At 42.4% G+C, this 26,927-nt stretch overlaps 1 protein-coding gene across 5 annotated transcripts; it reads left to right on the top strand.

The window, feature by feature from the left end:
• The first annotated feature begins 408 nt into the window (after positions 1-408).
• On the top strand, positions 409-26,923 carry LOC110536992 (LIM/homeobox protein Lhx6). 5 transcript variants are annotated; one of them, XR_005034878.2, is made up of 9 exons: positions 409-965; positions 1,665-1,733; positions 2,049-2,246; positions 3,723-3,844; positions 18,247-18,467; positions 22,100-22,200; positions 22,501-22,596; positions 22,795-22,964; positions 23,601-26,923. XR_005034878.2 is itself a non-coding variant. In XM_036936962.2 (9 exons), the coding sequence occupies exons 1-9, from the start codon at positions 804-806 to the stop codon at positions 23,681-23,683; spliced, it is 1,239 nt and encodes a 412-aa protein (XP_036792857.1). In that variant the 5' UTR covers positions 409-803; the 3' UTR covers positions 23,684-26,923. The 5 variants fall into 5 exon arrangements, 3 of the variants coding, with proteins under 3 accessions (XP_036792857.1, XP_036792858.1, XP_090047889.1); XR_005034879.2 differs by having other exon boundaries at positions 22,795-22,949; positions 23,601-23,713; XM_036936962.2 differs by having other exon boundaries at positions 18,250-18,467; positions 22,775-22,964.
• Positions 26,924-26,927: the final 4 nt, after the last annotated feature.

Here is a 26,927-nt window from a genome sequence, read left to right as displayed (position 1 = left end):
TTGATGTCAACTTTGTAAAATACTACAAAGTATATATAGCCTAACTATATATATATATATATATATATATATATATATATATATATATATATTATATATAAGATTACTTATATATTGTGAAATTCTAACATAATAGGTCGAAATAATACAAATCAACACCTACATAGTTTTTTCAACTAACCCTAAATAAAAAAGCCTGAATCAACATTATCCAGTGTCAGACTTACTTTCATTTTTAAATTGGTTATTTCTTACTAACAAAAATTGACAATTGAGGAAAAAAAGCTCCATCATAGCAGTGCTCTATCAGAAAGTTCGTGTACATGAGCCGTATAGCCTATACCTTTGCATGATACAACAAGTTTACCCTCCCCCTCCAAACAAGGGGCGCAACTAAACTTTCACTTCAGATGAGTTGCGCTTGGAGAGACGGTACCCTGCCTTGCTCTAGTTGTCTCGCGTTCTTGCCGATCTGGCGCAAACCTGCCAACCCATCCACTTCCTGTAGACAGCAAGTCCATCCCTAACGGAGGAAAACAAAGAGGAAGGAATAATTTTACTAAGTGTTCTAAATAACGCGTTCTGAAGAGCAATCTCCACTTGCCGGTCCGTCCGCAACACCCAAGAGCTCCTTCATATAGGTGGGCTAGAACAACGTCTTATGCTTTATATCGCGTGTGTGCTGGGAGGCCGTTGCGTCGATCGTTGTGTAGAAGGAAAACACGCTGTGGGTGCAACATAGAAGTGTATTAACCCCGAAGATCTATGGCACGGATGATACCATTGACGCTCAACTTTTTTGCATGAAAGAGAAATCAGTTCAAAGCGCTGAGTTTGGGAAGCGAACTCAACCTACGTTAAGCTATATCAGAATACCAAGTGCTTTCATGTATTGGAAAAATGAGGTCTTGGCCCCTCTACCAGAGGGAGATCAGTTTTTATCCGAAGGAATTCCCGCAAAACAGGTAATGTGACGAAAACTAGGCTATACAATGATATTCTGTGTGTAAATATATATGCGTAATAAAAAGTATTACACATTGTTCGTTGATATTGTATAGACTACACTGGGATCTTACTGCTAATCTTCTGTCTGCTGTCATCATGTTGCTTTCTTAACTGAAACGGTTTTTTGTGTCTTAAAGTGGAGTCAGGAATCACTGGTTGTGTACAAAGATCAGCTGCGCAAGGAATAGGCACGCGCGTCTATTATGAATAGTGTGATTTGCAGTCCACCCTCTTCAACATGCCAATTCGCCAGAGAAGAATTCGATTTTAATTACTGCCATTACAAATCAAATTTGCAATTATTTGGGTGGCCACCTTTTCTGATTGACAGTTGAAATTGACACTTCGGAGTCCCTCTTATCATGAGCATTTCAAGCTATTTGTAATTGCAGGTCGTTTTTTTTCTCGTTTCTCTGGATTGTGAGGAAAATACGATTACTTTAAGAGGCATGGGTTAAGTGAAATAGCTTCATTAAAACTGGGGCTTTTGTTGCAGGGCCCAAAATAGCCTACCACAGTTGAAATCGGGATTATTGTCTGGACGCTTTATATAGCTGCCGGGCTGCAATGTCTCTCAATGATTTCATGGCTGGAGATGGAAGGAACTTTAGCCGCGAGTTGACTTCGATTTCTTGCTGTTAAACCTTGTCTTGTAGGTCATTTCTCCAGGAATGCAGCAGAGTGCACCGGGTGCCTCGCGCTGTGTGGAAGCAGAACACGTCATGGTAAGAAGTTATTCCTTATTTTCAATTTCTGCAATGCTGTTATTATTATGGCATCTGAAGCTAAGTGTTTTATTGCCATGCGTAAATTGTCATGTTATTGCTAATTGTCCAATTGCCTGTAAAGTATTATCTAAACCATAAAGCATGTGGCCTATGTCAGTTTTTGGTGACCCTGATATGTGACCCTCAAGATGCTTAGGCTAAGCATGTCTCGGGTCATGAAGGCACCCTGTAGGCTGGAATATTTTAAATATGATGGCCCAGATGTGTTTACAACCTATCCATGTCCTTATTATTGTCTTGTTTATCGTGCAGTCTCACTCTGACGGGGAATCCCACCGATCGAACATGGAGAATGGGGAATCCCACCGATCGAACACGCGCTCCTCCCCGAGTCCCCCCTCTACTCCATCTATCTGCTCGCCTACCTCCACCGCCTCCTCGGTGCTGTCCACCCGGAAGAACGTGTGCGCGAGCTGCGGTTTGGAGATCCTGGACAGATACCTTCTCAAGGTGGGAGTGCGCATGTTTTTGCCTATGCAAGAGTGTGTGCAAATGTAAACATCTAAAAACCCTTTTTTCTTTTTTTTTTTTTCTTTTTTTTTCTCACAACTTTCAAATATGTTTGATGTATTTGACACAAGCGATAGTCTACATCCATGTTGGCTACATTATCTTCCGTAGGAAATGTTTAAATATTAATATGAATATTTTTTTAAAGCATACTCCAAAATATGAAAAGCAAATATAATTTGGGGTTCCTGAAGAACCAGTTTGGACATACAATTATATTCTAAACATAGGACAGGACAGTAGCCATAGATATATGGGCCAGTATCATAAATCGTTGTTTTTTCTGTCTTTCAATTTCACATCAAGACCTCCCAGCCTTGCGTGCACTCGCGTGCTTCCAAGTAAAAACAACTGTTTGGGTGTGTTTTGCAGAGATGCAGAAAGTGTGTTACTAAACTACGAAGATCATTTAGTCCGCTATCTGTCTCAATTTGTCTATATATGGAAACGAGGCATGTGGAAATTATCATATCAGGAATCGACGGGATGAAATGCATCAACCATAATAATCTTGAAATAGGTTATTTTCAAGGCTATTTATCTTTCAATTATATGAACATGTCTGCTTGCTTCTCTTTTTAAAAAAAATACTCAGAAAACCTCAAGCAAAATGATATTTGATGCATGTGATTTTTGTCGTAATATTAGCCTATAGCTGATCATAAAGGTAAACAGACCAAATGGTCCACTCTCCACCAAAACTCGCTGTAATTTGTTTGTCTGTTAAATCATCTATTCTAGACCCATTTTCTTACACGGAGAACGAAGTATAGAATCATTTTTGAATAACATAATGCTAATATTTAACTGATATTTAACTTAACTTAGTTCGGTGACAAACATCGGGAAAAAAACACAATTATAATATATTGTATTGTTTATAACATCTGAATTATCCTTCAACAGAATATACGGTTTAGGAATTATTTTAACTTTAACGGCAATAGTAAAATCAAACAATAGTCAACAATTTTGCATAGTCTGCATGTAGCCTGTGTGTGCACAATCTAGCTGAAGTCAAATGGCCAATTGAACTATGATATGTGTAATCAAATATCGAATTAAAGGTTACCGGACAGAGGGAAACATCAGAAATGTCATACTAATTTTGTAGCACCACCAAAATACCAAATAAGATATGGATGTTTTTTATGGGAACAAAATTAATTCATTGCAAACGGGAGAATAGCCTAAATGAATATATGTTATTTTACTGTTATTTATTGTGTTATTATTGGCTACAATTCGATTCATTAATTTGAATACAAATCCATGGCATAATATTTGAGAAATATTATGAAACGGATAGTTTGGATACCGGATAGATACCAACAGAATATTAATGTGTTATTGTTATTATTACTATTGTTATAATTATTTCAGCGGGTTTTTTTTTATCACTGTTTTGTTTTGCAGGTGAATAACTTGATCTGGCACGTGAGGTGTCTGGAGTGTTCTGTCTGCCGGACGTCGTTGCGTCAACACAACAGCTGTTACATCAAAAACAAAGAGATCTTCTGTAAAATGGATTATTTCAGGTAGGGTAAGTTTTTTACTTTGCTTTCAAAATATTATTGAGGTTTGCGGCTGCCTGCCAAATGAAAATCTGACTCCTTTGCGTGTGGCGATGCAATAGTGAGCTGCGGGTTGTCTCATTTAATGGGTCAATGTTTTAAAAGGGTATACAAAGCTTGAGCACGATAGGGGTTGGAGTTAACTGTGGTTAAGTTTTACGAGGACCATCGTTGAGGCTACACCGTTGGCCTAAATATTGAGGTGTTACAAAATCATTTTGATTCTGATTATTTAGGATTTAAATATGCAGGGTGCAGTGAGATGTGTTTTGAAGGAATTATACATTGCTGGGATATAGAGGCCTACATGCATTCTCAAGATGAAAATACGATCAATGCAGACTACTTCTTTACCATACAGTTTTGAATTTAAAATGTATTAAATCATACAATTTATAAAACAACAACAACAAAACAATTGCAAAATGCCTAATATTATTTTGAAGTAATAGACCTATCAACAACACCGATGCCTCATCATCAATAATAATGATGATAAGACACTATTATTAAACCACGGACTTAATTTGTATAGGTTTACACGTTTTAAATCAAGTGATTGTACGCCAATATATTATTATTTTTTAATATTTTTGATAGGAACCTTTATTTAACTAGGCAAGTCAAGAACAATTTGTTATTGTTTTGAATGGATCGTCAGCTCAGCTAGTCTTTTGATTTAAAAAAGAAAGTGAGATCAACTGATTCATCTGATTGTAATATGGGATACTATTTGTTATTCGATTGTTATCTAACCTCTTGTTAGTGTCTTTGGGCCAATAAAGGCCAGTAAATAGATTAACATAATACTCAGAACATGTATGAGTTATGACCAATTAGAAATCCAGACAAATCAATGATTTTGAGAGATTGTCTAATTGTAACAAACGACAAGAAAATATTCACAGTAAATTATAATGATTCTAACTGGTGCTACCTGGAAGACTACCATGTATTTGTCTATTTTCTAATGGCAGTGGTTCCCAACCATGGGTACTAGGACCCCTGGGGGTACTTGGTCTATCCACAGGCGGTACTTAGGCCTACTGGTAAAATGCACATGAGGGGGGTACTTCAGGGGTACAATGGGCAGATCAAAATTCAGTTGGTGGTACTGTAACTGAAAAAGATGGGGAACCACTGTCTTATAGCATGCTGTCATACACCCTTTCTACAGTTTCTACACACAATAGCACCATTCATCATTGCTTTGAATGCTATTTGTTCAGTTTCATATTTTACCACATTAATTGACACACATACAATATGTAAAAACATAATTGTTTTCATTGCTTTAAATGCTGTTATATTTTTTTATGATATGCTACATTTTACCAGCTTCATTCATATAACACATTTTACACAATATTTACAAAGGTCTGTAAATACACACATACATACATACATGCATACATACACACATACACGCATACATACATACATGCATACATACACACATACACGCATGCATACATACACACATACATACATGCATACATACACACATACACGCATACATACATACATGCATACATACACACATACATACACACATACATACATACACACATACACGCATACATGCATACATACATACATACATACATACATACATACATACATGCATACATACACACATACATACATGCATACATACACACATACACACATACACACATACACACATACATACATACATACATACATACATACATACATACATGCATGCATGCATGCATGCACTGCAGCGTGAGAATAACACTCTTTGGCTAAAGCTAAGAAGTCAAGTCTCATGTTGTATGTATGATTACAGAGTCCTCAACACAGGGCATGAATGGAAGCTGTCAAGGTTTATTTTCAGTGTTAGGCTAATAATGTGAAGTGATGCTTCACAAGATGTTTCATCATCACCCTTCACAGAGTCTGGCTGTAGCACAGTATAACTATTGAGAACTGAACACCAACAAGACCTGTGTTGTGCCACAGCATGCAGGCATGTAGAGCAGCTATCAAATCAACATCGAGCCTTAAACTACAGAACTAACATAAGTCAATGTCAACCGAGAATGTGTTACTGTAATTTCTAAACAGATTAACATCATGAAGAATACATCCAGGGATTGTAAACATGAGCATACAGCGGTTTCAGGAAGTATTCTGACCCCTTGTCTTTTTCCACATTTTGTGACATTACAGTCTTATTCTACAATGGATGAAACAAAACATTTTGCTCATCAATCTACACACAATACCCCATAATGACAAAGCAAAAACAGGCTTTTAGACATTTTAGAAAATGTATTAAAAATAAAAAACAGATACCTTATTTACATAAGTATTCAGACCCTTTGCTTTGACAATCAAAATTGAGCTCCGGTGCATCCTGTTTCCATTGATCATCCTTGAGATTTTCTACAACTTGATTGGAGTCCACCTGCGGTAAATTCTATTAATTGGACACGATTTGGAAAGGCACACACCTGTCTATATAAGGTCCCACAGTTGACAGTGCATGTAAGAGCAAAAACTAAGCTATGAGGTCGAAGGAATTGTCCGTAGAGCTCAGAGACAGGACTGTGTCGAGGCACAGATCTGCTGAAGGGCACCAAAAACATGTCTGCAGCATTGAAGGTCCCCAAGAACACAGTGGCCTCTATCATTCTTCAATGGAAGACGTTTGAAACCACCAAGACTCTTCCTAGAGCTGGTCGCCCGGCCAAACTGAGCAATCGGGGGAGAAGGGCCTTGGTCAGGGAGGTGACCAACAACCCAATTGTCACTCTGACAGAGCTCCAGAGTTCCACTGTAGACATGGGAGAACCTTTCAGAAGGAGAACCATCTCTGCAGCACTCCACCAATCAGGCCTTTTATGGTAGAGTGGCCAGACAGAAGCCACTCCTCAGTAAAAGGCACATCGATGGGGCTGTAGTGGCTCAGATTGAGAGCTTCAAGTTCCTTGGTGTCCACATCACCAACAAACTAACATGGTCCAAGCACACCAAGACAGTCGTGAAGAGGGCTCAACAAAACCTATTCCCCCTCAGGAGACTGAAAAGATTTGGCATGGGTCCTCAGATCCTCAAAAGGTTCTACAACTGCACCATCGAGAGCATCCTGACTGGTTGCATCACTGCCTGGTATGGTAACTGCTCAGCCTCTGACCGCAAGGTACTACAAAGGGTTGTGCGAACGGCCCAGTACATCACTGGGGCCAAGCTTCCTGCCATCCAGGAAGGCCCTAAAAATTGTCAAAGACTCCAGCCACCCCAGACTGTTCTCTCTGCTACCGCACGGCAAGCGGTACCGGAGTGCCAAGTCTAGGTCCAAGAGTCTTCTAAACAGCTTCTACCACCAAGCCATAAGACTCCTGAACAGCTAATCAAATGGTTACCCAGACTATTTGCATTGCCCCCCCCCCCCCCCCTCCCCTTCTACACCGCTGTGACTCTGTTGTTGCCATCCACGCATAGTTGCCTTTGTTATTATGGGGTGTTGTGTGTAGATTGATGAAAAAAACGAACAATTTAATCCATTTTAGAAAAAGGCTGTGACATAACAAAATATGGAAAAAGTCAAGAGGTCTGAACACTTTCCGAATGCACTGTTTTTATTTTCAATATGATAGATGTGTAATATGTTTACAAAATATTACTAATACTAATATTGAGTATATATTTGAATGCATCTCTCATAATGCAGGATCAATGTGAAACACGACCTGACTATAGCTTCTTATTTGATAGAGATAATGTTATTTGGACATATGCTACAAGTTGTTTTTAACCACGCCCATGAGAAACCTAGCAACGTTCAAAGCCGTGCTGATTGGTCAGAGTTCTCTTCAGATTATCACATAGAGTTTATCCATAATAACTCATGTTGATGTTGATCACTTATGGCTCAAAATTGTTACATATTGTTCGGTTCACTCGTTATTGTTCAGAATATGAACCACAGATATAATTGATTTACAGCTGAGCACGGCCCTATATAAAAAACATCTGATAATTGCAGGATAACATTGCCTGTAATCTAATAATTAATCACCAATATGTTGAAATATGCACATTTACATATTTTTTCCGATTAATGACAAGTTTTCCAGATACATTTTTGTTGTTGTTGTTGCTACCTTTATCTGGTAAAGTTGTATATTTTGAAGAAAAACAACCATCTGTTGTAGGAAATAGGAGTCCAACACTGAATACAATGCTACTCACAGAACGTCCAGCATTTCTCCTTCATAATTAGTGGCCAATCACATGACAGCCGGCTTCGTTTTATGGTGTTCAAAAAGATATTCAAAAGCTTTAACAAAAAAGCAGTTGAAGAGAACTGTAGGCATATATTATTGTAAGAGATATGACCATCTGCTGTAGGAAAGAGGAGTCCAGCACCGAACACCATGAAACCCACAGAACTCTCCATAATTTTCCTTCATAAGTCCCCTTATTAACGCTGTAAACGGGTCCTTTCTAGTTGTATTTATTTTCCTCCGGAATAATTCCACATCATACAGATACATTTTTCCTGGAGATTGATGCAAGATGTGTGTCCCAAATGGCACACTATTACATGTATAGTGTATATTACACATATAGTGCACTACTTTAGACCAGAGCACTATTCCTTATATAGTACACTACTTTAGACCAGAGCACTATTCCTTATATAGTACACTACTTTAGACCAGAGCACTATTCCTTATATAGTGCACTACTTTAGACCAGGGCCTATAGTGCTCTGGTCAAAAGTAGTGCACTATATTGGGAATAGGGCTCTTGTCGAAAGTAGTGCACTATATAAGGAATAGGGCTCTTGTCGAAAGTAGTGCACTATATAGGGAATAGGGCTCTTGTCGAAAGTAGTGCACTATATAGGGAATAGGTTTCCATTTGAGAGACAGACACAGAGTATGGTGGCATGTTGGTAATATAACTAGAGGAAGAATGTGATTGGCTGGCTAATGTATTATTGTGGACATGGTGAAAGGGCTTTAATGGTTCCAAGCCTGAGAGGGAGCCTGACACTAATGTTGAGGCTAGGGATCAGTTTAGCCACAGTCAGTGGACACATTGGCATATCAGTGTGTGTGTGAACAGTTGAGCCACAGTCAGTGGACACATTGGCATGTGTGTGTGTGTTATGGAGAGGTGAAGGGAGTAGGCCTTGTTGGGGGTGTGTGTGTCCTGGGGTGGTGAAGGGAGTAGGCCTTGTTGGGGGTGTGTGTGTCCTGGGGTGGTGAAGGGAGTAGGCCTTGTTGGGAGTGTGTGTGTCCTGGGGTGGTGAAGGGAGTAGGCCTTGTTGGGAGTGTGTGTGTCCTGGGGTGGTGAAGGGAGTAGGCCTTGTTGGGGGTGTGTGTGTCCTGGGGTGGTGAAGGGAGTAGGCCTTGTTGGGTGTGTGTGTGTCATGGAGAGGTGAAGGGAGTAGGCCTTGTTGGGTGTGTGTGTCCTGGGGTGGTGAAGGGAGTAGGCCTTGTTGGGAGTGTGTGTGTCCTGGGGTGGTGAAGGGAGTAGGCCTTGTTGGGGGTGTGTGTGTCCTGGGGTGGTGAAGGGAGTAGGTCTTGTTGGGGGTGTGTGTGTCCTGGGGTGGTGAAGGGAGTAGGCTTTGTTGGGGGTGTGTGTGTCCTGGGGTGGTGAGGTTTATGCTGTAAGGGTTCAGCAGCTCAGAGCGGTGTGTTGGGTCTGCCTGGTGTTTTGTTAATGGTAACCTTATACAGAGCCACTGGTCTGAGGTTTATAATCACCCGCAATTAAAGCCCCCAGCCTAGCCCGGGTCAATGTGTTTCTGAACGTGATTCCTGTCACACTCCACACACATGCATGCTTGCACATATACTGACACGCACACACACACTCCACAGACACTGACCCACACACCACACACATGTGCTCGTACGCAAATACAGACACACACACACACACACACACACACACTCACTATGTGTCTCTGGGCCTCCTGTTCAAACAGGCGCTAAGGGAAAAAATGTATGTGGTTCTGATCCACATCCGTGTGTGTGTGTGTGTGTGTGCGTGTGCGCCATAGGAACCTGCTTATGTAGACCTTTGTTTATTTACTCTAGTCCAGCTGTCAATCATTGAGGTGTCTTTTTTTTTTACAACGTGGAAATTGTCTGTATTGTGCTACACAATAATAATGTTCTACGTGACCCATGACATCATAAGGCCCCATTCCCCATGACATCATAAGGCCCGTTCCCCATGACATCATAAGGCCCCGTTCCCCATGACATCATAAGGCCCCGTTCCCCATGACATCATAAGGCCCCATTCCCCATGACATCATAAGGCCCCGTTCCCCATGACATCATAAGGCCCCGTTCCCCATGACATCATAAGGCCCCGTTCCCCATGACATCATAAGGCCCCATTCCCCATTTAGCCTCAAACATCTTCTATTCCCTACAGTGGGAGGATTATAAGAAATATGAAATTCAGGATTTTATATTGCGAAATGCGCCTTGGTTCAAAGCCGTACAATACCAGTGAGGTATGTCATTGTTGTGGTTGTAATCTCGGCACCCAGAACCAAATCAGCTTTCAGAAGACACTATTGCGGTTGGGACCAAAAGCATCCCCGAATGTGGGGTTGGTTTGTGTATGAGGATCGTAGCCATTGATTGGTCAGGTGAATCCACAGTGGGTTGATTGAATCCTTTCAACCTTACTGGTTTGAACCAGAAACCAACCAACCTGCTATAGAAAAGATTGATGACTGGTGTGAGTTCTGAGAGGAACAGAGCAAACCAGACCGAGGGCCTCCTCCTTACATTCTGGCCCTGGACAGAAAAACAAGGAGATATTTATCGTTTGTGTCAGTCTCTCAACTGGCTCTGGACTGACAGCTGCTGTAATGGGGCATAATAGCAGGAAATCAGTGTGGGTTTACTCTGCCTGGGGGGGTGGTGGTAGGAGTGAGCAGGGGGCGGAGGGGGTACAGGACAGAGCACACGCTGTAGTACCTAAACCCTCTCTTTTAACCAGGCCCCGAAACAGAAAAACAGCCAGCCAGCCTGCAAGCCGTGAGCAGTTTGTGAGCCGCAGGCCACACAGGAAGTTGCAAAGCACCGCTAATCAGGGGCACCCTGAGATGCTGACATGGTAACCTGAGTGGCCGTCTGCCCTGCCGTGTTGCAGGGGAGGCAACGGCGAGCATGGGGGTTAGAGGCGACAGTGTGTGTGAGGGGCAAGCTGCCGTATGTATCCAACCCTCCTCATCGGCCCGCCCCGCTGCCCGCCCTCTTCCTGCCAGGCCTTGATGAGGTCTCCCTAGAAACCGAGAGGAGCAAGCCATGAGTGAAACCAGACCTGGATAGAGGAACGAGAGACTAGCGATGTCAGATTGTCTGTCAGGAGAAGTCAGGGAGGTAAGTGAACACAGGGAGACTTTTGATGTACCGATTCCATGGCAACAATGGTGTGTGAAGTGATACACTAAAACAACACTTTTTCTATTTTAATTATGAAACAAAATTCTTGCCACCAACAGAATGTTATATATATGGGGCGGGGCATACAACAATTGCAGCTCTGCAGATTTTGCTGCGAAGAGACAGATTCATTAGATCATTTATTCTGGTATTTGATATTCTGGCCTTATCAAAGATCATTACACAGGTGCACCTTGTGCTGAGGACAATAAAATGTGCAGTTTTGTCACACAACACAATTCCACAGATGTCTCAATTTTTGAGGGAGCGTGCAATTGGCATGCTGACTGCAGGAATGTCCACCAGAGTTGTTGCCAGATAATTTAATGTTAATTTCTCTACCAAAAGCCGCCTCCAACTTCATTTTAGAGAATTTGGCAGTACGTCCAACCGGCCTCACAACCGCAGACCACGTGTAACCACGCCAGCTCAGGACTTCCACATCCGTCTTCTTCACCTGCGGGATCGTCTGTGACCAGCCACCCGGGCAGCTGATGAAACTGTGGATTTACACAACCGTCAGAAACCGTCTCAAGGAAGCTCATCTGTGTGCTCGTCGTCTTCACCATGGACTTGACCTGACTGCAGTTCAGCGTTGTAATCGACTTCAGTGGGCAAATGCTCACCTTCGATGGCCACTGGTACACTGGAGAAGTCTGCTCTTCACGGATTCAACCCGGTTTCAATTGTACCAGGCAGATGGCAGACAGCGTGTATGGCTTCGTGTGGGCGAGCGGTTTGCTGATGTCAACGTTGTGAACAGAGTGCCCAATGGTGGCGGTGGGGTTATGGTATGGGCAGACATAAGATATTGTGACGAGAACCTGAGGCCCATTGTTGTGCCATCCATCCTCTGCCATCACCTCATGTTTCGGCATGATAATGTGTAAAAGTGTTGCTTCCGTGTGTATGTATGTATGTATGTATGTATGTATGTATGTATGTGTGTATGTGTGTGTGTGTGTGTGTGTGTGTGTGTGTGTGTGTGTGTGTGTGTGTGTGTGTGTGTGTGTGTGTGTGTGTGTGTGTGTGTGTGTGTGTGTGTGTGTGTGTGTGTGTGTGTGTGTGTGTGTGTGTGTGTGTGTGTGTGTGTGTGTGTGTGTGTGTGTGTGTGTGTGTGTGTGTGTGTGTGTGTGTATGTGTGTATGTATGTATGTATGTATGTATGTATGTATGTATGTATGTATGTATGTATTCATTCCACTGATTCTGCTCCAGTCAGTACCACAAGCCTGTTCTCCCCAATTAAGGTGCCATCAACCTTCTGTGATTAAAATGTTAATTTCAGACTGGTCCTGATGACTACAAACAGAGGCTGTTGTTGTGATGCATTGAAAGAGTCTATGATTTGATAGTAGGGTGTCTGCTGAAGAAAAAACATGGACATTTAATAAGACTTTTCCCACGCTCAATAATATGTTTATGTTAAACAATCTTGCAGATACCCTCTAATCATGCTCAACAGTATAGGCCTCTCAACGACCTAGCTACCTCCCTCCATGTAATGCACAATCAAACATAGCTCTCTCAGCGATGATCTACCCCAGATTACAGAATTCCCAGAATATACCAAAATGTATCCACAAAACGTTTAGGGCTGAGAGGATGGCTGGGGGGAGCTGAAATGAGGGCTGAGAGGAGGGCTGAGCGAAGGGCTGAGAGGGGGACTGGTGGGAGCTGAGAGGAGCACTGAGAGGAGCGCTGAGAGGAGGGCTGAGAGGAGGGCTGAGAGGAGGGCTGAGAGAAGGGTTAACAGGAGGACTGGGGGAGCTGAAAGGATGGCTGAGCGGAGGGCTGAGCGGAGGGCTGAGAGGAGGGCTGAGAGGAGGGCTGGGAGGAGGGCTGAGAGGAGGGCTGAGAGGAGGGCTGAGAGGAGGGCTGAGAGGAGGACTGAGAGGAGGGCTGAGAGGATGGTTAACAGGAGGGCTGGGGGGTGCTGAGAGGGGGCTGAGAGGAGGGTTAACAGGAGGGCTGGGGGGTGCTGAGAGGAGGGCTGAGAGAAGGGTTAACAGGAGGGCTGGGGGGTGCTGAGAGGAGGGCTGAGAGAAGGGTTAACAGGAGGGCTGGGGGGTGCTGAGAGGAGGGCTGAGAGAAGGGTTAACAGGAGGGCTGGGGGGTGCTGAGAGGAGGGCTGAGAGAAGGGTTAACAGGAGGGCTGGGGGGTGCTGAGAGGAGGGCTGAGAGGAGGGCTGGGGGAAGACTTTCTGAAGAAGATTTTCCTCCTGAAGGTAATATGGACTGGAGGATTGACATACACTACCGTTCAAAAGTATGGGGTCACTTAGACATGTCCTTGTTTTGAAAGAAAAGCACATTTTTTGTCCATTAAAATAACATCAAATTGATCAGAACTACAGTGTAGACATTGTTAATGTGGTAAATGACTATTATAGCTGGAAACGGTGGATTTTTAATGGAATATCTACATAGGCTTACAGAGGCTCATTATCAGCAACTATCACTCCTGTGTTCCAATGGCACGTTGTGTTAGCTAATCCAAGTTTATCATTTTAAAAGGCTAATTGATCATTAGAAAACTCTTTTGCAATTGTGTTAGCACAGCTGAAAACGGTTGTTCTTATTAAAGAAGCAATAAAACTGGCCTTCTTTAGACTAGTTGAGTATCTAGAGCGTCAGCATTTGTGGGTTTGATTACAGGCTCAAAATGGCCAGAAACAAATAACTTTCTTCTGAAACTCATCAGTCTATTCTTGTTCTGAGAAATGAAGGCTATTCCATGCGAGAAATTGCCAAGAAACTGAAGATCTTGTACAACGCTGTGTACTAATCCCCTCACAGAACAGCGCAAACTGGCGCTAACCAGAATAGAAGGAGGAGTGGGAGGCCCCGGTGCACAACTGAGCAAGAGGACAAGTACATTAGAGTGTCTAGTTTGAGAAACAGACACCTCACAAGTCCTCAACTGGCAGCTTCATTAAATCGTACCCGCAAAACACCAGTCTCAACGTCAACAGTGAAGAGGTGACTCCGGGATGCTGGCCTTCTAGAGGCAGAGTTCCTCTGTCCAGTGTCTGTTATTTTGCCCAACTTAATCTTTTATTTTTATTGGCCAGTCTGAGATATGGCTTTTTCTTTGCAACTCCTCCTAGAAGGCCAGCATCCCATTCAGAAGAAAGTTATTTGTTTCTGGCTATTTTGAGCCTATAATCGAACCCACAAATGCTGATGCTCCAGATACTCAACTTGTCTAAAGGAGGCCTGTTTAATTGCTTCTTTAATCAGGACAACAGTTTTCAGCTGTGATAACATAAGTTGAGTATCTGGAGCATCAGCATTCGTGGGTTCAATTACAGGCTCAAAATGAGCACAGGAAGATTGGAAAAAAGTGTTATGGACAGACTATTCTACGTTTGAGGTGTTAGGATCACAAAGAAGAACATTCGTGAGATGCAGAACAAATGAAAAGATTCTGGAGGAGTGCCTGACGCCATCTGTCAAGCATGGTGGAGGCAATGTGATGGTCTGGGGGTGCTTTGGTGATGGTAAAGTGGGAGATTTGTACAGGCTAAAAGGGATCTTGAAGAAGAAAGGCTATCCCTCCATTTTGCAATGCCATGCCCTGTGGACGGCGCTTAATTGGAGCCAATTTCCTCATACAACAGGAAAATGACTCAAAGCACAGCTCCAAACTCTGCAAGAACTATTTAGGGAAGAAGCAGTCAGCTGGTATTCTGTCTATAATGGAGTGGCCAGCACGGTCACCCTACTGAGCTGTTGTGACGTATGGTACGTAAGAAGTGCCCATCAAGCCAGTCCAACTTGAGGGAGGTGCGACAGGAAGCATGGGGTGAAATCTCTTCAGATGACCTCAACAAATTGACAACTTGACAGCAAGGCTGTAATTGCTGCAAATGGACGATTCTTTGACAAAAGCAAAGTTTGAAGGACACAATTATTATTTCAATAAAAAAATCATTATTTATAACCTTGTCGGCATCTTGACTATATTTCCTATTCATTTTGCAACTGATTTGCAACTGATTTGCAACTGATTTTGCAACTGTATGTTTTCATGGAAAAAAAGGACATTTCTAAGTGACCCCAAACTTTTGAACACTAGTGTGTATATACTGTATATTATTTTAATAGCAGGACACTGTAAAGTCCATTATCCCTATGAAGAGTATGAATTAGGCTGTTTGAGAAGGTTTTGAATCCTAAGCAACCTGCCTAGAAGTACATGTACAATATACCAACATAGCTACTGTAGTAGGTCAAAGCTGTGTGCTGGAAAACCTTGGTAGAGCATGGGTGAAGTATGCATTGTGGTGCTCATATGAATTTCCTTTCTTTACAATGTAAAAAGGGGCACATACTACAATCTAAAGTACAATCAAAGTACTACATTTATTTGATAGTTTATGGCCTGGTTAAGATGTGTCATATCAACACCATAAAAGAGGGTATTGAGAGATCAGGCCTTAGTTTATTTGAACTGGCAGACAGACAGAGAAGGGCTGTAGTAATGACCAATCACCAATCATAGCAAACCAGGCAGCAGACTGATTTCGCAGCAGGCAGCATCTCCCAAAAGTGTTCTTCGGCTGTCCTCATAAGAGAACCCTTTTTGAATCCAGGTAGAACCATTTCAGGTTCCATGTAGAAACCTCTGTAGAAGGAATCCAAAATAGTTTTACCTAGAACCAAAAGGGTTCTGCCTGCAACCAAAAAGGGTTCTTCAAATGGTTCTCCTATAGGGACAGCCGAAAAGTCCTTTAAGGTTCTAGATGGCACCTTTTTTTTCTAGGAGTACACGGTGCGTCCCAAATGGCCCCTGGTCTAAAGTCGTGTACTATATAGGGAACAGGGTGCCATAGGGCTGTGGTCTAAAGTAGTGTACTATATAGGGAATAGGGTGCCATATGGCTCTGGTCTAAAGTAGTGTACCATATAGGGAATAGGGTGCCATAGGGCCCTGGTCTAAAGTAGTGTACCATATAGGGAATAGGGTGCCAGTTGGACGTCAACCTATCCCAGTTACAGGATGATACCATGGAGCTGAATTAGTTGTAATGAGTGTGGCTTCCAAGCTCTACTGGCTCCAGTGCAGAGAGAGATGTAGTCTGGGCTTTGTCCACTAAGAAATTACGTGGTGAGGTCAAGAGAGGGTCTGAGACTGACTCTACAGACCTGCCTGGCTGGCTTTCTGGCTGGCAAGATGTCTCAGCCTTTTCCCTGGGAAAGAATGGTGTTCAACTCCGACAGACCAAAATTAATAAGCTATAGTAGCAAGCGCGCACACACACACACACACAAGCCCCTTCCTTCCTTCCCTGGCCTGATCACTTAAAATGCTTGGTACTCTGTAGCTCATGCATCTCCAGTTTACAGATATTGCTGCTAATGGACACAACTAAAGTGGATACAACTCATTATGCACAAATACACACAGCATGCTTTCAAAAGCCTCTGTGAAACCATTCCAAAGTGTATTGTGTACTTTAAACAGACTATCTACTGCCCTCTTTGATGACAATACAGTGTGTTGAGTAGAGGACAGCGAAACAAAGCAGTAATCTAACATGACAGCGTGTCTGTCTCAGACTCTATGACACAACACAGATGAGTGTGTGTGTGTGTGTGTGTGCGTGTGCGTGTGTGTGTGTGCGCGTCTGTGTGTGTGTGCGTCTGTGTGCGTTTGTGTGTGTGTGTGCGTGTGCGTGTGTGTGCGTGTGTGTGTGTGTGTGTGTGTGCGTCTGTGTGTGTGTGCGTCTGTGTGCGTTTGTGTGTGTGTGTGTGTGTGCGTGTGCGTGTGTGTGTGTGCATATCATCGTCTTTCTTCTTCTACACTAGCTTTGTATTTAATTATTCCTTTGTACCAAAAACCTGGTGTTTATACTGTGTTTACACTACCGTTCCAAAATTTGGGGTCACTTAGAAATTTCCTTGTTTTTGAAAGAAAAGCAAATTTTTTTGTCCATTAAAATAACATCAAATTGATCAGAACTACAGTGTAGACATTGTTAATGTGGTAAATTACTATTGTAGCTGGAAACGGTGGATTTTTAATGGAACACAACCCCTCCTGTTGTTATGTTGGGTATCTATTGACCCCAAAAAATATTAATAAAATATATTTATTTTTAAATGACATATATTGTTAATGTAAAGGTTTAAGGAAATACAGGCAGGCACCACATTACTACAAGACAAAACAGCTCACTCAATCAAGATGGTATTGTAAGTATAAAAGGAAAGCTTTCGTTCAGTCAGAATGTTGCTTTTAACATTGTGCATCCATTTAAATGCATGGATTTTGCTAGTTCAATTCACCTATAACCGTTGTCATATTCTGTATGTAAAGTTGACATATTTAATAACTTCTGACTGCACCTTGACTTTTTTCTGTAGGTTTTTTGTCCTTCATAGCAGAGTATTAATGCCACAGCCCTTCTCCTCTCCTCTCCTCTCCTCTCCTCTCGTTCTCTCTCCTCTCCTCTCGTTCTCTCTCTCTCTCTCTCCTCTCGTTCTCTCTCTCTCTCGCTCCCTCTCTCCCCCTCTCTCTTCTCTCGCTTCTCGCTTCTCTCTTCTCTCTCGCTCCTTCTCTCTCTCTCTCTCTCTTCTCTCTCGCTCGCTCTCTCGCTCTCTCGCTCTCTCGCTCTCTCGCTCTCTCGCTCTCTCCCTCTCCTCTCTCTCTCTCTCTCTCCTCTCCTCTCCTCTCGCTCACTCTCTCCCTCTCTCCTCTCGTTCTCTCTCTCTCCTCTCGTTCTCTCTCTCTCTCTCTCTCTCTCTCTCTCTCTCTCGCTCCCTCTCTCCCCCTCTCTTCTCTCGGTTCTCGCTTCTCTCTTCTCTCTCGCTCCTTCTCTCTCTTTCTCTCTCCCTCTCTCCTCTCTCTTCTCTCTCTGCTCTCTCTCTCTTCTCTCTCTGCTCTCTCTCTCTCTCTCTCTCACACAGTAGGTTCGGTACAAAGTGTGACCAGTGTGGACGCCAGATATATTCCAGCGACTGGGTGCGTCGGGCCAAGGGCAATACCTACCACTTGGCGTGCTTTGCCTGCTTCTCCTGCAAGAGGCAGCTGTCCACGGGGGAGGAGTTTGGCCTGGTGGAGGAGAAGGTGCTCTGCAGGATCCACTACGACACCATGGTGGAGAACCTCAAACGGGCTGCCGAGAGTGGTGATTGGGCGCTCTATTACCTAGTCGTATATATTTATATATACTTAAATGTTTTGTCTTTCCCATTCACCCTCTGAATAGAACACATACACAATCCATGTCTCAATGTTCTCAAGGCTTAAACATCCTTCTTCAACCTGTCTCCTCCCCTTCATCTTCACTGATTGAAGCGGATTTAACAAGTGCCATCAATAAGGGATCATAGCTTTCACCTGGATTCACCTGGTCAGTCTAGGTCATGTTGTTAAAGTGTTGGATACCCAGTGCATTCAGAAAGTATTCAGATCCCTTCCCTTTCTCACATGTTGTTACGTTACAGCCTTATTCTGAAATGGATTAAATATGTTTTTCCCTCATCAATCTACACACAATACCCCATAATGGCAAAGTGAAAACAGCTTTTCAGAAATGTTTGCAAATGTTTAAAAAAATAAAAAAGAGAAATACCTTATTTACATAAGTATTCAGACCTTTGCTATGACAGTCAAAATTGAGCTCACGTGCATCTTGTTTCCATTGATCATCCTTGAAATGTTTCTACAACTTGATTGGAGTCCACCTGTGGCAAATTCAATTGATTTGACATGATTTGGAAAGGCGCACACCTGTAAGACCCTACAGTTGACAGTGCATGTCAGAGCAAAAACCAAGCCATGAAGTCGAAGGAATTGTCCGTAGAGCTCCGAGACAGGATTGTGTCGAGGCACAGATCTGGGGAATTTTTCTGATTTCTGCAGCATTGAGGGTCCCCAAGAACACAGTGGCCTCCATCATTCTTAAATGGAAGAAGTTTGGAACCACCAAGACTCTTCCTAGAGTTGGCAACCAAGAACCCAATGGTCACTCAGACAGAGCTCCAGAGTTCCTCTGTGGAGATGGGAAAACCTTTCAGAAGGACAACCATCTCCGCAGCACTCCACCAATCAGATATTTTTGGTAGAATGGCCAGACGGAAGCCACTCCTCAGTAAAAGGCACATGACAGCCCGCTTGGAGTTTGCCAAAAGGCACCTAAAGGACTCTCAGGCCACGAGAAACAATATTCTCTGGTCTGAAGAAACCAAGATTGAACTATTTGGCCTTAATGCCAAGCGTCACATCCAGAGGAAACCTGGCACCATCCCTAAGGTGAAGCATGGAGGTGGCAGCATCATGCTGTGGGGATGTTTTTCAGCGGCAGGGACTGGGAGACTAGTCAGGATCAAGGGAAAGATTAATGGAGCAAAGTACAGAGAGATCCTTGATGAAAACCTGCTCCAGAGTGCTCAGGACCTCAGACTAGGGTGAAGGTTCACCTTCCAACAGGACAACGACCCCAAGCACACAACCAAGACAACACAGGAGTGGCTTCAAGACAAGTCTCTGAATGTCCTTGAGTGGCCCAGCCAGAGCACATACTTGAACCCGATTCGAACATGTGCAGCAACACTCCCCATCCAACCTGGCAGAGCCTGAGAGGATCTGCAGAGAAGATATATACAAAAGCAGGTGTGTGCCAAGAAGACTCGAGGCTGTAATCGCTGCCAAAGGTGCTTCAACAAAGTACTGAGTAAAGGTTCTGAATACTTGTGAATGTCTAAAACCTGTTTTTGCTTTGTCATTATAGGGTATTGTGTGTAGATTGATAATGGGGGAAAAAACTATGAAACAATTTTAGAACAAGGCTGTAATGTAACAAAATGTGGAAAAAGTCAAGAGGGCTGAATACTTTCCGAATGCACTGTTTATATCTGTATAGAGATATATATCACTGCTAAGAACTAGTCTAGATCCTGCTCTCTGACATAGTACAGTAGTTGTCCCTTTCCAATATATTTTCTGTATGGTTATATGTATGTAGCTGTATAATCCCTGTCATATTGTTACATGTACAGTTGAAGTCGGAAGTTTACATACACTTAGGTTGGAGTCATTAAAACTCGTTTTTTCAACCACTCCACAAATTTCTTGTTAACAACCTATAGGTTTGGCAAGTCGGTTAAGACATCTACTTTGTGCATGACACAAGTCATTTTTCCAACAATTGTTTACAGACAGATTATTTCACTTATAATTCACTGTATCACAATTCCAGTGGGTCAGAAGTTTACATACACTAAGTTGACTGTGCCTTCAAACAGCTTGGAAAATTCCAGAAAATGATGTAATGGCTTTAGAAGCTTCTGATAGGCTAATTTACATAATTTGAGTCAATTGTAGGTGTACCCATGGATGTATTTCAAGGCCTACCTTCAAACTCAGTGCCTCTTTGCTTGACATCATGGGAAAATCTAAATAAATCAGCCAAGACCTCAGAAAATGTTTTTGTATACCTCCATAAGTCTGGTTCATCCTTGGGAGCAATTTCCAAACACCCGAAGGTACCACGTTCATCTATTAAACAATAGTACGCAAGTATAAACTCCATGGGATCACGCAGTCATCATACCACTCGGGAAGAAGACACGTTCTGTCTCCTAGAGATCAACGCACTTTGGTGCGAAAAGTGCAAATCAATCCCAGAACAACAGCAAAGGACCTTGTGAAGATGCTGGAAGAAACGGGTACAAAAGTATCTATATCCACAGTAAAACGAGTCCTTTATCAACATAACCTGAAAGGCTTCTCAGCAAGGAAGAAACCACTGCTCCAAAACCGCCATAAAAAAGCCAGACTACGGTTTGCAACTGCACATGGGGACAAAGACTGTACTTTTTGGAGAAATGTCCTCTGGTCTGATGAAACAAAAATAGAACTGTTTGGCCATAATGACCATTGTTATGTTTGGAGGAAAAAGGGGAATGCTTGCAAGCCGAAGAACACCTTCACAACCGTGAAGCATGGGGGTGGCATCATCATGTTGTGGGGGTGCTTTGCTGCAGGAAGGACTGGTGCACTTCACAAAATAGATGGCATCATGAGAAAAGAAAATTATGCGGCTATATTGAAGCAACATCTCAAGACATCAGTCAGGAAGTTAAAGCTTGGTCACAAATGGACAATGACCCGAAGCATACTTCCAAAGTTGTGACAAAATGGCTTAAGGACAACAAAGTCAAGGTATTGGAGTAGCCATCACAAAGCCCTGACCTCATTCCTATAGAACATTTGTGGGCTGAATTGAAAAAGTGTGTGCGAGCAAGGAGGCCCACAAGCCTGACTCAGTTACACCAGCTCAGTCAGGAGGAATGGGCCAAAATTCACCCAACTTATTGTGGGAAGCTTGTGGAAGGCTACCTGAAACATTTGACCCAAGTTAAACAATTTAAAGGCAATGCTACCAAATTGAGTGTATGTAAACTTCTGACCCACAGGGAATGTGATGAAAGAAATAAAAGCTGAAAGAAATCCTTCTCTCTACTATTATTCTGACATTTCACATTCTTAAAATAAAGTGGTGATCCTAACTGACCAAAGACAGGGAATTTTGACTAGGATTAAATGTCATGAATTGAGAAAAACTGAGTTTAAATGTATTTGGCTAAGGTGTATGTAAACCTCTGACTTCAACTGTATGTAGTTTTATAACACTCTGTATAACCCTGTTAACACTGGTTTTAAATATGGCTTTTGCCTCATGTCCCTTTCTGTTGGTCTCTTTCTTTCGATGTTTCTCCCTCTCATTCTCCCCCTCTCTGTGCCGTGGTGTCTCAGGTAGTGGCATCACTCTGGAGGGGGCAGTGCCGTCAGAGCAGGACAGCCAACCCAAGCCTGCCAAGAGAGCACGCACCTCCTTCACTGCTGAGCAGCTGCAGGTTAGTCACAGAGAGGTTCCCTCATGTCCCTGTCTCCTCAGTTTTCTTTCTAATAGTAAGTCAATAGTGAATGATCATGACTTCACAAAGTGATTTCACTGTCTTATTAACTTTCTAATGGTCGTTGTTGGTTACATTGTCAGATGTGGTTTGGTGTCTCATTCATTCCAATGGGCTCGCTGTCGTATATCTCTGCAGTAATATGAAAAATGGAAGCTGATACGGAACAATTAGCTAATGTAGAATAAAAATAACAGCGACGGAGGTCATACATTTGTAAAACTCTGTTATAATTCCCAGGTGATGCAGACTCAGTTTGCGCAGGACAACAACCCCGATGCACAGACCCTGCAGAAACTGGCAGACATGACTGGTCTAAGCAGGAGAGTCATACAGGTGACTGTCTGTTTACTCCGTCTCAAAGCAATGCTAGCGATTGCACTGTAAAGCAACTGTGAGTTGCTTTGGATAACAGCGTATGCTAGGTGGCATAGTTAGTGCATGAATAATGGTCCTAAAACATTGAGAATATAGCTGCAGACACATCACGGCTGGTAACATTGCATTTTCATAGGTTTGGTTTCAAAACTGCAGAGCAAGACACAAAAAGCATACCCCCCAGCACAGCGGACCCCCACAAGGCCACCCCCAGTCCCGGATGCACCCCTCACTGCCTGACGACCTGCATTACTCCCCCTTTGGAAGTTCTGAGAGGGCGCGCATGGTGGCCCTGCACGGATACATCGACAGTGAGTGTTACATAGGTTAGTCTGTCTACTACATCATCACAAAGCCCTCGTCTTCCGGCTGTCTTTTCAGTCCTTTCATCCTTACGTCTCCTCTGTTAGAAAAAAAAAGGGTCATGATGAAGACATAAAGAGAGACACAGAGGAGGGGTCTGGACAGCCGAATAACCCGTTTGGGAGCCTTTTTTCTAAGACTTGAACTATTGACCGTGTTTTGCTGTGTCAATAGTTCAAGTCCCAAGTTTTCTGTTTATTTGCCATTTGTAATGAACACATTGGAAATCTCACTCGAGCGCTAACAATAATACAAATACTGTGCTTAAGTGTGTCCCTCTACTTCTCCTACATCTTGATATTTTAAGTATGTCCCTCTACTGCTCCTACATCTTGATATTTTAAGTATGTCCCTCTACTGCTCCTACATCTTGATATGTTAAGTGTGTCCCTCTACTTCTCCTACATCTTGATATTTTAAGTATGTCCCTCTACTGCTCCTACATCTTGATATTTTAAGTATGTCCCTCTACTGCTCCTACATCTTGATATTTTAAGTGTGTCCCTCTACTGCTCCTACATCTTGATATGTTAAGTGTGTCCCTCTACTGCTCCTCCGTCTTGATATTTTATGTATATCCCTCTCTTCTTTTCCACCAGGCCACCCATTCTCTGTCCTAGCGACACAGAGCCTGAACCCCCATCAAGCAATGTCGCTGTCCCAGCTACCCCTCAGCCGCTAACTAACGGATGCTGCCGCCATCACCCCTGACCTCCTATCAGCAACCTCCGTTTGCCGACTCGACCCCAGAGGTCAAACATGAAGACTTACGGAGAGGATCAAGATTCAAGATGCCTAAGAGACCGAGGCAGAGAGAGACCGAAGCAGAGAGAGACCGAGGCAGAGAGAGACCGAGGCAGAGAGAGACCGAGGCAGAGAGAGACCGAGGCAGAGAGAGACCGAAGCAGAGAGACAGACAGACGGAGAGAGAGAGAGAGAGCGAGAGAACTATTTTTCTATGAACAGGATCATGATTATATATTCCACCTATTGTTGTCATGGAGGACATGAGCCCTTCCTTTTCCTAACTGGGACTTATTCACTGTCAAGATACATTCAACTCGACTATGAGCTCTCTGTGCGTGCAGAAATCGACTGAAACGTCTCTTCTCTCCATCCTCTGAAGGGAGTGATGGGACCAGACTAACAGGAATACACCCTCATGTGTGGTCAGATTTACTCATGAGGAGAAAAAAACGGCAAGGGATTGGGCAAGGGACACTGAGGTAAGAAACCTCCTCTTTCACTCTGTGATGATACCATGAAGGAATGCAAAATAACTGACAGTTTTAGGTGTGGAATCTGCTATGAACTAAAAACGAATACGAATTTTTAAATCACAGTTGTTAGTATTGATGTTGTATGAAATCATCAGGTAATCAGCTGTTCGTTAAAGGGAAATGTTTTTTTTTTTAAACTCCAGCACCATCCCAACATCAATATACAGTTAAAGTCTGAAGTTTACAAACTTAGGTTGGAGTCATTAAAACTTGTTTTTCAACCACTCCACAAATGTCTTGTTAACAAACTATATCCAACAATTGTTTAGACAGATTATTTCACTTATAATTCACTGTATCACAATTGTAGTGGGTCAGAAGGTTACATACCTTAAGTTGACTGTGCCTTTAAACAGCTTGGAAAATTCCAGAAAATGTCATAGCTTTAGAAGCTTCTGTTAGGCTAATTGACATCATTTGAGTCAATTGGAGGTGTACCTGTGGATGTATTTCAAGGCCTACCTTCAAACTCAGTGCCTCTTTGCTTGACATAATGGGAAAATCAAAAGAAATCAGCCAAGACCTCAGAAAAAAAATTGTAGACCTCCACAAGTCTGGTTCATCCTTGGGAGCAATTTCCAAACGCCTGAAGGTACCATGTTGTTCTGTACACACAATAGTACGCAGTTATATGTTTGGAGGAAAAATGGGGAGGCTTGCAAGCCGAAGAACACCATCCCAACCGTGAAGCACGGGGGTGGCAGCATCAAGTTGTGGGGGTGCTTTGCTGCAGGAGGGATTGGTGCACTTCACAAAATAGATGGCGACACGAGGAAAGAAAATTATGTGGACATATTGAAGCAACATCTCAAGACATCAGTCAGGAAGTTAAAGCTTGGTCGCAAATGGGTCTTCCAAATGGACAATGACCCCAGGCATACTTCCAAAGTTGTGACAAAATGGCTTAAGGACAACAAAGTTAAGGTATTGGAGTGGCCATCACAAAGCCCTGACCTCAATCCTATAGACAATTTGTGGGCAGAACTGAAAAAGCGTGTGCGAGCAAGGAGGCCTACAAGCCTGACTTGGTAACACCAGCTCTGTCTGGAGGAATGGGCCAAAATTCACCCAACTTATTGTGGGAAGCTTGTGGAAGGCTACCTGAAACATTTGACCCAAGTTAAACAATTTAAAGGCAATGCTACCAAATACTAATTGAGTGTATGTAAACTTCTGACTCACTGGGAATGTGATGAAAGAAATAAAAGCTGAAAGAAATCATTCTCTCTACTATTATTCTGACATTTCACATTATTAAAATAAAGTGGTGATCCTAACTGACCAAAGACAGGGAATTTTGACTAGGATTAAATGTCATGAATTGTGAAAAACTGAGTTTAAATGTATTTGGCCAAGGTGTATGTAAACTTCCGACTTCAACTGTATGTGAAAAGTGCGCGTTTCTATGTTTTGTAGTAAAAAATGAGGTGTGTAGAGGAAGTGTTTCCAATGACATCATCAACCAATTAGTAGACGATTAGTGGGCAATGCCTACTCATAATTGGTTAAAATTACACGATGCACAGTGATGATGTCATTGGTATCACTTATTTCCCTCTATCTTTTTTTTTTTACTACAAAACATAGAAATGTGCAATTTTATATAATGTGCTGGAGAGGATGGAATATACATTTTAAATGTCCCTTTAATACGTTGTCATCAGCAGCCTTCTGTAAAGGATATGAGCCTCAGATGAGGATAGATTGTGTGCCTTATCTTCTACATGATGAGAAAACCGTCATTTGGTTGTTTTGAATTATCAATCATTTTCAAGCAGCTGAGGTAAAACACTCAAATTCACAGAGAGAAAAAAACACATTTATTAGGATCATTTTTTATTACACCTTTTTTTGGGGAAAGGTGTAACTTTCAATCTGTACTGGTGAAAATATTGAAATATGATTTATTTGGTGTGATTTGAATTTCCAATGCTCTTGTGCAAAAATACATTACAATCTATTGTTATGGACAGTTCAATCATTTGAAGCTCCAAATTGTAGTTGTCTAAAATGATGATTTTATTACTGTAACACCCGTGTGGGACTTTTGAAATGAACATAACTCTTTTAAATGTTGAACAATCACATTGTGTTTGAGAGAGGTAGATCTGCAATGTATAAACAGATAAGTCTTCCCCCAGTGGTTAAGGACTGAAAGACCGATACATGTCACATTACATGTTTAAACAGCTGTTTTGTCAGCAATTTAGTGTTTATGTCTGTGCAGGATCCATGTCCGTCAGCTTTTATCTTCTACAGTGGTCCAGCCTGTGTGCTTCACTTCTATGGGTTGAAATGGAGATGTGGTACAGTGACAGTTAGCGGACTGGGGATATGATATGTATATAGACGTCTGTGGCTGGCCAGCCTGACTGGCAGGGTAGAGGGAGGTTGTGTGAAACTGTAACTTTGTGTCTTGGCTGTGGAGTGGAGTCAGTGAGGAATAGGATCCTGTGTTTACGAAGGGACTAAGGGAGACAAGACTTCAATGTTCTTGTATTTATTGAGACAATAGTCTGTAAGCACTTTTTTTCTCAGAAAATGTCAAAATAGTATTGTTTTATTAAAAATGAAACAAAGGTTTATTTGATTGACTGTGTTTTGTGTACTAAATGCAATAAAATTGACTTTAAAATGCGAAATTTG

This window comes from Oncorhynchus mykiss, chromosome 12 (assembly GCF_057628025.1).
Source record: "Oncorhynchus mykiss isolate SJ-2025 chromosome 12, ASM5762802v1, whole genome shotgun sequence".
Taxonomy (NCBI): Eukaryota; Metazoa; Chordata; class Actinopteri; order Salmoniformes; family Salmonidae; genus Oncorhynchus; species Oncorhynchus mykiss.
This window is presented reverse-complemented; position numbering and strand designations above follow the sequence as displayed.

What these genes read in the sequence shown, in the direction of transcription:
- LOC110536992 (XM_090191763.1), top strand. Translation starts at nt 804, where the DNA reads ATGAAAGAGAAATCAGTTCAAAGCGCTGAGTTTGGGAAGCGAACTCAA. An exon ending in CAAACGGGCTGCCGAGAGTG is followed by an intron (nt 18,468 to 22,099) that starts GTGATTGGGCGC and finishes GTGGTGTCTCAG; the next exon opens with GTAGTGGCATCACTCTGGAG. An exon ending in TAAGCAGGAGAGTCATACAG is followed by an intron (nt 22,597 to 22,774) that starts GTGACTGTCTGT and finishes GCATTTTCATAG; the next exon opens with GTTTGGTTTCAAAACTGCAG.